Raw genomic sequence first — 11,671 nt, 5'->3', positions numbered from 1 at the left:
GATGACTTAGTTTTCTTACATGCCTGTGGTGTTGAAACCTATATTTTCAAAAGCTGTTGTATTTAATTGCATTTTACTTAATTGCATTACATTGCATTGGATGTCCCTTTGCTGACACCTCTTGGATTCAGATAATGTAACTCTCATACATGACAAACAGGGGGCTCTACAGGACAGAGAGACATTAGAATTGTTGCTGGAACTCCAAGTGACTGCACATAGGCAGCTATAATTGATTATTTTTTAAATGTGTTAATATTTCTTCATTTTGTATTACTTAATTTGATGAAATAACGATACCTTTTCAATGAATTGATGACTATTTAGATGTGAGTTAAGGAAGAAAAATGTCTCCAAGGCTTTGTTAGCTTTGAGTTATCTTTTCAGTAGAAAATGTTTGACTTTGTTTTATAATATCTCGTGCTATTTCTTAAGAAAAGCCACTAGAAGTAATACAATTATAAAAAAAAGCCTGTAAAGTTGTTAAAACAGCCAATACAACACAAATATACAGTTCAATACGATGTGATCCAATGCAATACAATACCATACAATAGGTTATACAGGTATATGTTACAACAAGTAACAATATAAAATGCTACTTACAATATATGAAATATCATATAACATAACACAACATAATACGATATGACACAATATAACAAGACATATCACTTTAGGTTACGATATGATAGGATACATTAGATCCAGTACATCCAGTAAACTCAATTATGCAACACATAAAATATTGTATAATACAATGCGATATTATATGATACCTGCATAATATATGACATGACCTGATACCACATGGAATGACATGATATGATAAAATAGGACAACACAGGATACAACATGATGACTATATATGACACAATGCATTAGGTTACAATTTGATAGGATACAGTCAGATCCATTGGTAGGTCAGATAATGGTATTTTATGTTCGGTACAAGATATGTTACAATACTGTTACAATACATTATATGATACAATACAATACAATACAAAGTAATTACAAGATAATAAGTGGTAGAACAGGATACAATACCCTGGTTTATGATATGATGCTACAACAAGATTTCATCTGCTGGGATATGATATCATACAACAAGTTGAAATATCATAAATGAAATATCTTATAATATTTCATATATGTTAATATTTTTGTCCACTTGGAAATTTCTATTTTGGGCTCAGTTGCTGCCTCAAACTTCATACTAAGATAGAAAGTTGAACAAAAGTCAAAATGAAAACAGATAAATCATGATTTGCTTCTAATCCCCTTCATGATTTGTTTTATGCGAGTTTTTATGTTCAGATGAAAAACATTTGTTGAGAAGTTTTTGCTTTTAAAATGTAGAGTAAATTAGAATTAGAAAGTTTTTCACACACAAAAACTCATTACTTTTCTTCATAAGCCACTGTCTGTTTCTCAGAATAAAGTAATGTGTGTGTTTTGAGTGTGCGCTAATGTGTGCTTTCCCTCCTTGCTGCGTCACTGGGGGAAGGGCGGTGCCCCCAGGTAGACGCACCATCAGCGGTCACATCATCACAAACACTCACAGTCACACAGAGGAGGCAGTGTGCACACAGCCACGGAGACTCCCCGGTGCCAAACACACACACACTTACACACTCACACTCTGACACACACACATTGAAGGGCGAAGTGAACGAGCAGAAGCGCAGAGCAGCCGGAACATTTGGAAATATCGAAACAGGGAAGTTGGAGAGGAGCGCGTGAGTGTGGAAAGAAATCCGCTCGTCGGCATGTTCACCTGGGTCAAACAGGAGCAGGGAGGCCGCAATAAAGAAGGAGAGATGTACCAGACTGTGACCGAGGGGCTGCAGACCCTCTACACCAAGAAGCTGCTGCCTCTGGAGGAACACTACCTCTTCCATGACTTCCACTCTCCGGCGCTGGAGGCCGCCGACTTCCAGAGCAAGCCCATGGTGCTGCTGGTCGGCCAGTACTCCACCGGGAAGACCACCTTCATCAGGTACGAAGCATGTCCAGGAAAACCTGTCTGGGTGGGCTGAAGTGAGACATCAAAGTTTAGAGTCATCCCGGAAGGTTTGGAGTCAGTCCACATGAGGCAGAGTCACCTTTATCAGGTGTTGGGTCAGATTACAACCACTTAATTTTATCCGAACCAAACCTCTTAGGGATATCAGCGTCATTGAAGCTTTCCTGTAAACACATTGGCACACAGAAGCGGGAGGGTCTATTTTAGGAAGTAAAACAAAGGTTTCATACTCAGAGGCAAATTCGGCTCAAATGAAACCTACCACAAGTGACCTGATGTGGAGGAAAAGACCTCAGATAAGATTTGTCTTTCTGGGTCTTATCAGTGCATCCTGTTTCAAGATTTAGATGAGAGCAATGCAAAATACTTAGTTTAACTGAAAGATGTCATGTGTTTGGGGATCATATCCATACCAAACTTGTGCTATCTTGATCTGTTTTTATAAAAAGCTTCTGCAATTTTACTATGACATGTAAGAACTTGTGAAGCAGTAAAAGGTGCTAAATGAAACAAATTTTGAATGAAGTATGGATTATTATTCCTTGCAGAGTTTTGAAATTATTTAAACTTGTAAATTTGTGTCCACAGATGGGAAACAGTATAGTTGTCATTCACTTTATTGTGAAATTCTGTTACGACAGCAAGTGTCAGATTACTGTGAAAAGAGTTGCGTTTAAAAAAAGTTTTATTTTCTTCTGTTTTAAACTGGAACATGAGGGTTTGCTGGTTTTAACCTCGTGGGTCTTCTGGGAATTGAACCACTAACTTGTGTGTCACAGTCCTGCAGCTCTTTGGCCACATGAGCTCCACCCTGACATCGTGTATGGTGTGTGTAAATCTGTTGTGACTCAGACTGCCAGGGTTGGCACATCAATGGGCACCAGCTGAGGCTTATGGGTAATGTAGTTATGATGAACTCCTCAGGCTGCTAGATGAATGGGATCAAAGCTTCATGTTTGTGTTTCCATGTGTAATTTATTGCCCATTGTTGTGTGTAACCCCGTGGTGTGACCCTTTTATTCTGTAGCTCCGGCGGAGAGTCGTAATGTTTCCTGAGTTTTTGTTGCTGTTGAATCAGCTCTGAAAGTCTGACCCTGAAGCTGACTGAGGATAACTTTGAAAGCTGTTCATTTTGAGTCACCCTGAGCCCTCAGATGACACCTGGAGGTAGAAACTGAGTGTGTGTTTAACGATAAAAGGTAAATAGTCTTATTGAATCCATTAAAGTCTAAATGTCTTGTCTTGAGCTCATGAGCTCACTTTTTTTTTGCCCTGAAGGCTGGCAGTTTGTCACGAGGTTAGAAGCTGATCCTCACACTGCTAGATACCACCCTCACACACACACACTCACACACTTCACAAAGCTGCTCAACATACACACAGACTCAGTGAAACCTGCACAGAAATGCACACAAATCCCATAAACACTCACACAGGTCATGAATGTTCTCTTTAATCCTGCGTGTGTTTAATCACTGTTGTGCTGAGCAGCGTCGCTCCCAATGACTGTTTGCTTAAAGCTCAATAACTCCTCATTACCTCAATCAGACATGTGACATCACTTCCTGTTATTCTGCTGAGGCTGAGGTGATGTGATTAGCCTGCAGAAGCTGATGAGTGGAAGAGGACAAATAAGATGCACTCTGTGTTATTTATAATTCATGCATGCTAACAGAATCAGCACTAAGAGTCAGATTCAAGGATATTGTTAAATTGTTCGGAGAAAAGAACCTCAGTTAACACCATTTATTTATAAGATTTAATGAGAGATTAACAGTTTTTTCTCCGGATTCCCCGGACATCTTATACAAAGTTTATGCTGGACTCCGTATTCAAATCCATGCAAATCTTAAAGCTCAGCAGCAAACATAAAGAGCAGGCAGACACCCCCAGTTCAGACAAGTCACAGCTTTGGTTTTCTAGTGATTATTTTTTGCGGGCTTGCCTTATTTTACATTTTTCTGCTGTACACAAAGCAAAACTCTAGAGCTGAAAAACAAAGCCAAAATTGTATCTAACTGCTTGGTGGTAAATCCTTTTGTATATTGTGTCTGCAAATAGCATAAAAACAAACAGTTTTCTGATGCCAAAGTTAACTTAAACTGAGATGAGAGCTCAGGTTGGAGTCCTTCAGTATTACCTTAGGTATGTGGCAGACTGGGCCCTGAAAACTGTAGCCTAGCTTGTGTGTTTTTTTGAAGGAGCCAATTGACAAATTTGTTGTTAGTACAACTAGGGATGGGTTCCAAATTAGGTACTTTTATAGGCAACAACCAAATTCTGTCAAAAGTACCGGTTACAGATTCAGGTAAAATCAAAAGGTATCATGTTTAGGTACCTTAATGCATCCTTGTGATGGTGAGGGAGTGGAACAGTAGGTAATATTCCATGCTGGACATGAAAACAGCATTTAAAGGTAATATATTGAAGAATAAATATTTTAAATTGATGGAACAAATTGATATTTTTTACCGTATAAACACAAAAAAGTACCAAAAATGGGCACTGTTGAGTACCAGTACCGATTGCCAGGTACCAGGTATATGTATTGTATCGTTATAATGTGAAAGGTACCCATCCCTAAGTACTAGTGACAAGTTACTCATGTAACCCTGATGTGAAAAACCTTAAATAGTAAGTATTCTGTGTTTTTATAAACATGGATATAATATGGGGTGTGTATCTATCTATCTATCTATCTATCTATCTATCTATCTATCTATCTATCTATCTATCTATCTATCTATCTATCTATCTATCTATCTATCTATCTATCTATCTATATATATATATATATATATATATATATATATATATATATATATATATATGGTACTAGGGATGGGAACCTTTCACGTTTTAAACAATATAGTACTGATGCCCTGATGCCCAGTACCTGGCAAGTGGTATCGGTACTCAATGGTATCAATTTTCTGTACTTTTATGTGTCTTTATGTGGTAATAAATATCAATTTGTTTAATTATAAAATCTCAAAGTTTTTCAGTGTAACATCTTTATTCTTCAATATATAACTTTGCAATGCTGTGTTCATGTCCAGTATGGAAAATTACCTACTCTTCCACTCCTGCACAGTCCCAAGGGCGCGTTTAGGTACCTAAACATGGTACCTTTAGATTTAACGTGAATCAGTACTTGGTGCTACAGACAGAATTCAGTCAGTACCTATAAAAATACCTAATTCGGGACCCATCCCTATATGGGGTGGCAGTGACTTAGTCCATAGGACGTTGGTTTAGTGATGGGATGGTCACTGGTTCAAGTCCCAGGGCAGACAGAGATAAGGAATTGGTTTGATAGCTGGGGAGGTGTTTGCCTAAATTCCTGAGCACTGTCGGGGTGCCCTCGAGCAAGGCGCCAAACCCCCCAACTGCTCAGGTGTGTACTAAGAGGGCAGCATCATCACTCTGTCCTCTCTACACATGTTTCATCAGTGCTGTTTGTGCATGTATGTGTATATATATATATGGCATGACTCAGAGTGTAAAAAAACAGAATTTTCCCGAGCGGATAATAAAGTATATCTTAATCCTAATCCTAATCTTAATCTTAATGAAGCGATAATGCTGGATGTTCAGATTAAACATGCAGATTTTCAAACTGCTGCACAGGTATGTTGTAGTATGTTGTGAATCTGTCTGAAAACTTTTGTCTGCTCCAAAAACTAGCACGAGATCCCCACAAGATCTTCATGAGACTTGCTGAAATGATGAGATCATTGCATAAAGATCTTGGAGCTTGTTTTATGACACGTTGCAGGGTTGTTGCAAGGTCTGCCCATAGCTCAGCTGCCGACTGGCCTCTAGAGGACTGTCCAGTTCGAGGGAAGAGGGTTTGTGGAGCGGGGAGCCTTAAAGAGACAGCAGCTTAAACCTAGGCTTTCAGACAGAGGCTGAAATAAGTGTTTTCTTAAACACAAGTGTGAGAAATCAGGGATTTTGCTAAAACTGTAAACTTTTAGACAACAAGTACTACTATTATTTCTTTTTTAATTTGGTCTGTAAAACTTCCTCACGATCCTGTGTATAACTTGAAATTAGTGATACAAGCAAAAACAATCAAATCCCTAAATCTGTTATAAACTAGAGGTGTTAATTCAGGAATATTAGTGGGGTTTTAACAGGCTGATATCCTGCTGAGTTTGGCAAAGCTTTTGGTAAAGGTCTTAACATTGTGAACTGTAATCCTCTAATCGCTGATATGTTTTAACAAGCAGCTTCCAGCTTATGAAACGAGGGGTGGTGCTGTTCTTTGTTTCAGACCTTTGTAAACTGATTATCTCACTGTGTTGGGCTGTAGTGGCTGAGTAACCAACACCAGACCTAATAAAAAAATCTGTTATTTTAAACTCACTCATAAGGAAAACACAACCCACAAAGATTCAATGAAATTTCACTGATACCTAACGTCTCTGGGTGAATTTGGCTGATAGAGATCAAATCTAACAGGTTGTTTTTTTTTTATCAGTGCAGCTTTTTTACACCGCCTGCATTTTTGGACACGCTCCGTCACCTGAAGCTGCTGATAACTCCCCACACCTGTCAGACAGACCGCCAAAGCTACAGGTGACGGTGTGTGAGGATTCACTGCAGTGAGAGGAGGGTGAATTAACAGTGAGTTTTTGACCTAGATCTCAGAGAGACGAGCTGAGACCTGCAAACTGTGTCAGTCTGCAGCTCTGAGCCACAAGAGCCTCAGGTACAAGAAGTAGCAGAGGTATATGTAGCTGAAATAGGCTACTTGCATAGCATTGAAGTGTCTCTGCTGTTTACCTGGAGATGTGGGAAAGTTTGGCTTTCTTTTAGGGTTAACATTTTCCTAATACTTGATCCCATTTTATTGCTTTGGTTGAAAAATGCTGAACGTGACACATTTTAAGTTTTCCTGAACAAAACAAAGAGTGGAAGTTGCAGAGTTGAGCTAACAGAAATATCAAAGTGATGTAATGCAGATTTCAATTGAGTATTTTTCTTCTAAAATGCTGGATTGTCTTTGAGAGGGTTGGATAATTCATAACCTGAGCTGTATGGTGGCCTGGAAGGAAAGGAAAATCAACAACGGTCAGACTGACTTTGGGCTGAGGTCATTACACTTCACTAACAGTCCATTGGGCTTATCTCCTGTCTGCAGACTCTCTGTGAGTGTGTGTGCGCCTGTGAGTGTGTGTGTGTGTGTGTGTGTGTGTGTGTGTGTGTGTTGAGTACAAACTGTCGCAGGTTTTGGCAGCACACCGGCAGAAATGACCTGCAGTCAGTTTACATCCAACACAAGCTGCAGAGTGATTGTTGCTGCTGCTGCTGCTATTTGTGTGTAAATGTGTGTGTAAATTTGTGTGTGTGTGTGTGTGTTCCACTACTTCAGACCCACCCTGCCCTGAGGAATGCTATGAATCATGGGAACTAAAAAGAATGCTATGAATCATGGGAGCAGGTTGCCAGTAAAATGCAGAATCGACACATTTCTTTCTTTCTCTTCTTCAACTTTTTTCCCGGCTTTTCTTCTTCTTCTCTTCTTTAAAATGTAGCTGTTTCCAAATTTAGGGTGGTATCTTTGGATGTACTCGGTGTGAATTTCCTAAATAAACATCTCACCTATTTTAAGTATTATTTTAAGTTTGAAACGGTCTGTTTTAACATTTATTTTTTTTTGTGGTGTTTGATGGAGATAAATCCAAATAGGGATGGGTACTTCTCACATTTGAAACCTGTCAATCGAGACTCAATGGTACCAGTTTTTGGTACTTTTTTGTGTTTATGTGGTAAAAACATCAATTTCATCATTTAAAAAAAGTATTATTTTTTCCGTTCCGTATGTTTATTCTCAAAATATAAACTTGCAATACTGTTTTCAAGTCCAGCATGGAAACACAGTCACAAGGATGCATTAAGGTACCTAAACATGGCACCTTTCAGCTGCGTTTCCACCAAGCAGACCGGTTCAATTCGTCTTGGTATGGTGCGCATTTTGTGGCGTTTCCACTAATTAATCCCGGGACAGATCCTCAAATAACCGAGACGAGCCGTCCCATTTTTTGGGACCCTTTCGTATGGGTGCCAGACTGAACCGATCCGCTCTGGGAAGGTGGAGCTACAACACTGCAAGCCGTTGATTGGTCAAAAGAATCGTCACTTATCATGTGACAGCAGCCGTATTTCTCCTGGCATATCAAAGAGCTACATAGCTACAGAGAGGCGAAATGCTTCATGTCTTCCATCTATGCTCTTTGTTTACTGTGTCGCGTTTTTCTTCTTCGTTGGATTTATTAGCTGGGTAAACTGTGCCGCGCTGCTACGGCGTCACGCTATTGTTTAACAGCTGCGGCTTTCGGCATCCGGCTTACACGCCGCCTACCATGAGAGGGCACAGTTTTGCTGTGGAAACGCAGACGGGATCAGGCTTAACTGTACCAAACTGTGCCAAACCGCACTGAACCGAACCGGACTGCTCGGTGGAAACGCAGCTTTTGATTTTGATTGAAAGTACCTAATTCGGTGCCCATCCCTGAACCCAAATGTTGATATTTGAAGATGCATTACTCACTCAGCTGTCTTCTTGTCTGAATCCTGAAATATTTGGGCCGCTAAGGTTGCAAAGTGTAAATCCATGGTAGTGAGGGGAAAGAGGGAGGCACCTGTGAGCCACATTTAAAGGAGCATTTTTAACTTACAGCTTTGAAACAGTTGCTTTTTTAAAATGTGCCCTTGGAAGGATACAGCTTCCTTCCTTCTTTCTTGTTCCTCTTTCTGATTGAGATGATTTCGATCCTCCTCCTGGATCATAGACCCAGCTCAAACATGATGAGTGTTGACATGTGACATCGAGTCTCTGTGTCCGTCTCAGTCACTCTTTGATGTTCTCGTCTGGCTGCGACAAACAGGAAGACAGCAGACAGAGACTCTCTGCAGCCGTCTTCCGTCTCTTCCTTCCTTTCTCACTTTTCTTAAACCAGAGAAACCGCGTGAGAGGTCGACGAGGTCACGGCGACGATGAAAGGATGGAGGAAAGTTAGGAAGGTCATCCTCTAATCCTTGCTCTGTCTTTGTGTCTCTTCCCAGGTATCTGTTGGAGCAGGATTTTCCAGGGATGCGGATTGGTCCAGAGCCAACCACAGATGGGTTCATCGCAGTGATGTATGGAGAGAATGAAGGCGTTGTTCCTGGGAATGCTTTGGTGGTCGACCCTAAAAAACCGTTTAGGAAACTCAACGCCTTCGGAAACTCCTTCCTTAACAGGTGACAACACAGTCAAGTTTGCTACATTTATTTGTCCAAAACATGCTCGACCAGGTGCCAAGTTTTCTAACTTCTCTGCTTCAGATGCGTAAAACCTTGACACCATCTGAGTGTTAAATATTTTTTGTGTTGAACGTGTTTTGATGACAGGATTTCACATTTAAAATCAGGTAACTGAGGCACAGACGAAGTAAAACTGCTTTTTAGACGGATCCCTCTCTGCACATGCATACACACACCAACACACACACAAATCTTGGCAGCTTGTCTCACTGCTGTCACTGCTTTCCTCAAAACAATCCCAACCTGGGAAACAACCCTTTCACCCCTCACTGACATGCAAACGGACACAAAGAGACACGTTTCTTGGCTGTCAGAGTTCAGTTTAAATTTAGCGAAAAACACTGCCCTCCAAACGTATTTCCTCTGTCCAGAGATATTTCTAAAAGTGGCAACAGGAAAGGAACAGACAGTCGACCCTCAAACTCTGTGTGTGTGTCTGTGTGTGTGTGTGTGATAATGTGTACCTGAGACATTCCTTTAACCAGGAATCTCGTCTCGATGTGATGGAGGAACCAAAATAAGTTATTGTTTCCAGGGGAAGCGTGTGTGCGTCACCACGTGCCGGCGTGGCGGTTTGTTTTTTCCCGCCCGTAGCTGCTCAGAGGACTGTCCGCTAAATTTAACCCCTCACGTTTGTCCATCAAGAGGTGACAGCAGGGAGGTCTCACTCTGATGCTTTTTCACAGCCTGAAAACAAAAACATCGTCCAGATTTTAAACTTCTCCTGTGTCTCCCTGAGTGTAAAAAGTGTCCTCTACTTAAACACACACTGTTTACACACACACAGTGATCACACCCAGTTCACTTTATTACACAACAGCGTCTGCACTCTGACAGATCTTGAACTACCCGGATCCTTCCTGCCTGGAACAATAGAGCAGGCAGAGAGAGCAGCATCATTAATCACATCACCAGGTCACAAACACAACATTACAAGAATATGATGTAAATTTACAAAGGTCGGACTCTGACTGCTCACGAGTATAGATACTCAGGTATGGAGAGCAACAGCAGGAGTGACATCACAGCAGCAATAAAATCCAAATAGTTTGTAAAGAGTAAAAATATCTGCCAATAGGGAAAGACTGCTCTACTTGTCGAGTTTTTTGAACAGGAATAATGTCTTGATAGAAGAAACTAAACAAGTATATTTTTCTTACTCCACTGGCATTTTTTTTTTTTCAAACAACTCAGGCGTCGTTTTTGTCTTTTAATATCTTGAAATAAGACTTTTTTCTGGACTTGTCTGGTGAATGTGGCTCATATTAAAGAGGCTCTGAGGACTGTACTTCTTTTCAACTCTACTTTTTGTTTGCAACAGACAACTTTTTACTAGACACAATGGCCCTCATTTATCAAACAAGCGTACGCTTGAAAAGTGGGTGTACGCTCCCTTCCACGCTCAGATCAGCATTTATCAACAGCTGATCAGGCGTACGCCGTGATTGACCCTGGTACGCATGTTTTATAAATCACACGTGAACGTTGCTGTAGGATCGTTTTTACACCCAGATCTGTGCCACAAATCATGACATCATCAAGTCAAAGTTGCAGCTGTCATGTATTACAGCACTTAACATGTTACATGTTCAGGACAAATTGTTATAAAGAAATTGAATTATTTTTTTCCCCTTGCCTCCAGTTTTCTGAGGCCCCCCTGGTGGCTTCTGGCGGCCCCCACTTTAATAACCACTGCTCTAAGACATGTCAGTAACATGTAACGTTAGTGAATCCTGGTTAGCTATGTCCTGCCAGTCATCTACCAATCAGAGCTAACGTAACCTCACTCTTCATTTTATTGATAGACTCTCAAGTTTGAACAGACCACTGCAGAATAACTGCTGACTGTGGGTTGGAATGAACATTACCACAAACAGTTTAGCTCGTGTGTTAGCCTTTAGCTCGTGCTCTATCTCTAGACAGTTAGGCTCCAGTGTCCACCATCACTACAAAATTAATCACAGAAATAATTTTTAGCAGAGAAAAACACAAATCTCTCTTCTCACTACCAAACTTTGTCTGGTGGTGTGGTGTTGCCATAGAGATTTCAACATGCTGTAAACCAATCCAGTCCTGTCCGAGCCAAGAGGGAGTTGAGAAACAGCATTTAGGGATAGCCTGAAGTGGCGCTGATAATCTCATTTTAAAGTGTGGATTACGATCCTAGAAGGAAGACTTTTGCAAGATCTCTTAGAAACTCCTCACAGCCCCTTTAAGTCTTTTACAAAAACTTGGAAAGAAACACCCAGGTGTTAAAGGTGTGTAATAAACTCATACAAACTTACAGCCCAACTACTTTGCTCTGGATTTTAATCAACCAAACATCTT

General features: G+C 40.5%; 1 protein-coding gene across 1 annotated transcript in view; it reads left to right on the top strand.

Moving 5' to 3' along the window:
- Positions 1 to 1,515: 1,515 nt before the first annotated feature.
- Positions 1,516 to 11,671, top strand: part of ehd4 (EH-domain containing 4) — a 28,515-nt gene continuing 18,359 nt past the window's right edge. Inside the window, exons 1-2 of the mRNA XM_074692488.1 lie at positions 1,516 to 2,002; positions 9,104 to 9,280. Coding sequence (XP_074548589.1) covers positions 1,773 to 2,002; positions 9,104 to 9,280 — 407 coding nt within the window. The 5' untranslated portion in view covers positions 1,516 to 1,772. The remainder of the gene's footprint in view (positions 2,003 to 9,103; positions 9,281 to 11,671) is intronic.

The sequence above is a fragment of the Halichoeres trimaculatus genome, unplaced genomic scaffold, assembly GCF_033239565.1.
Source record: "Halichoeres trimaculatus isolate MK-OKI-2021-1 unplaced genomic scaffold, fHalTri1.1 fHalTri1_scaffold_17, whole genome shotgun sequence".
Taxonomy (NCBI): domain Eukaryota; kingdom Metazoa; phylum Chordata; class Actinopteri; order Labriformes; family Labridae; genus Halichoeres; species Halichoeres trimaculatus.
This window is presented reverse-complemented; position numbering and strand designations above follow the sequence as displayed.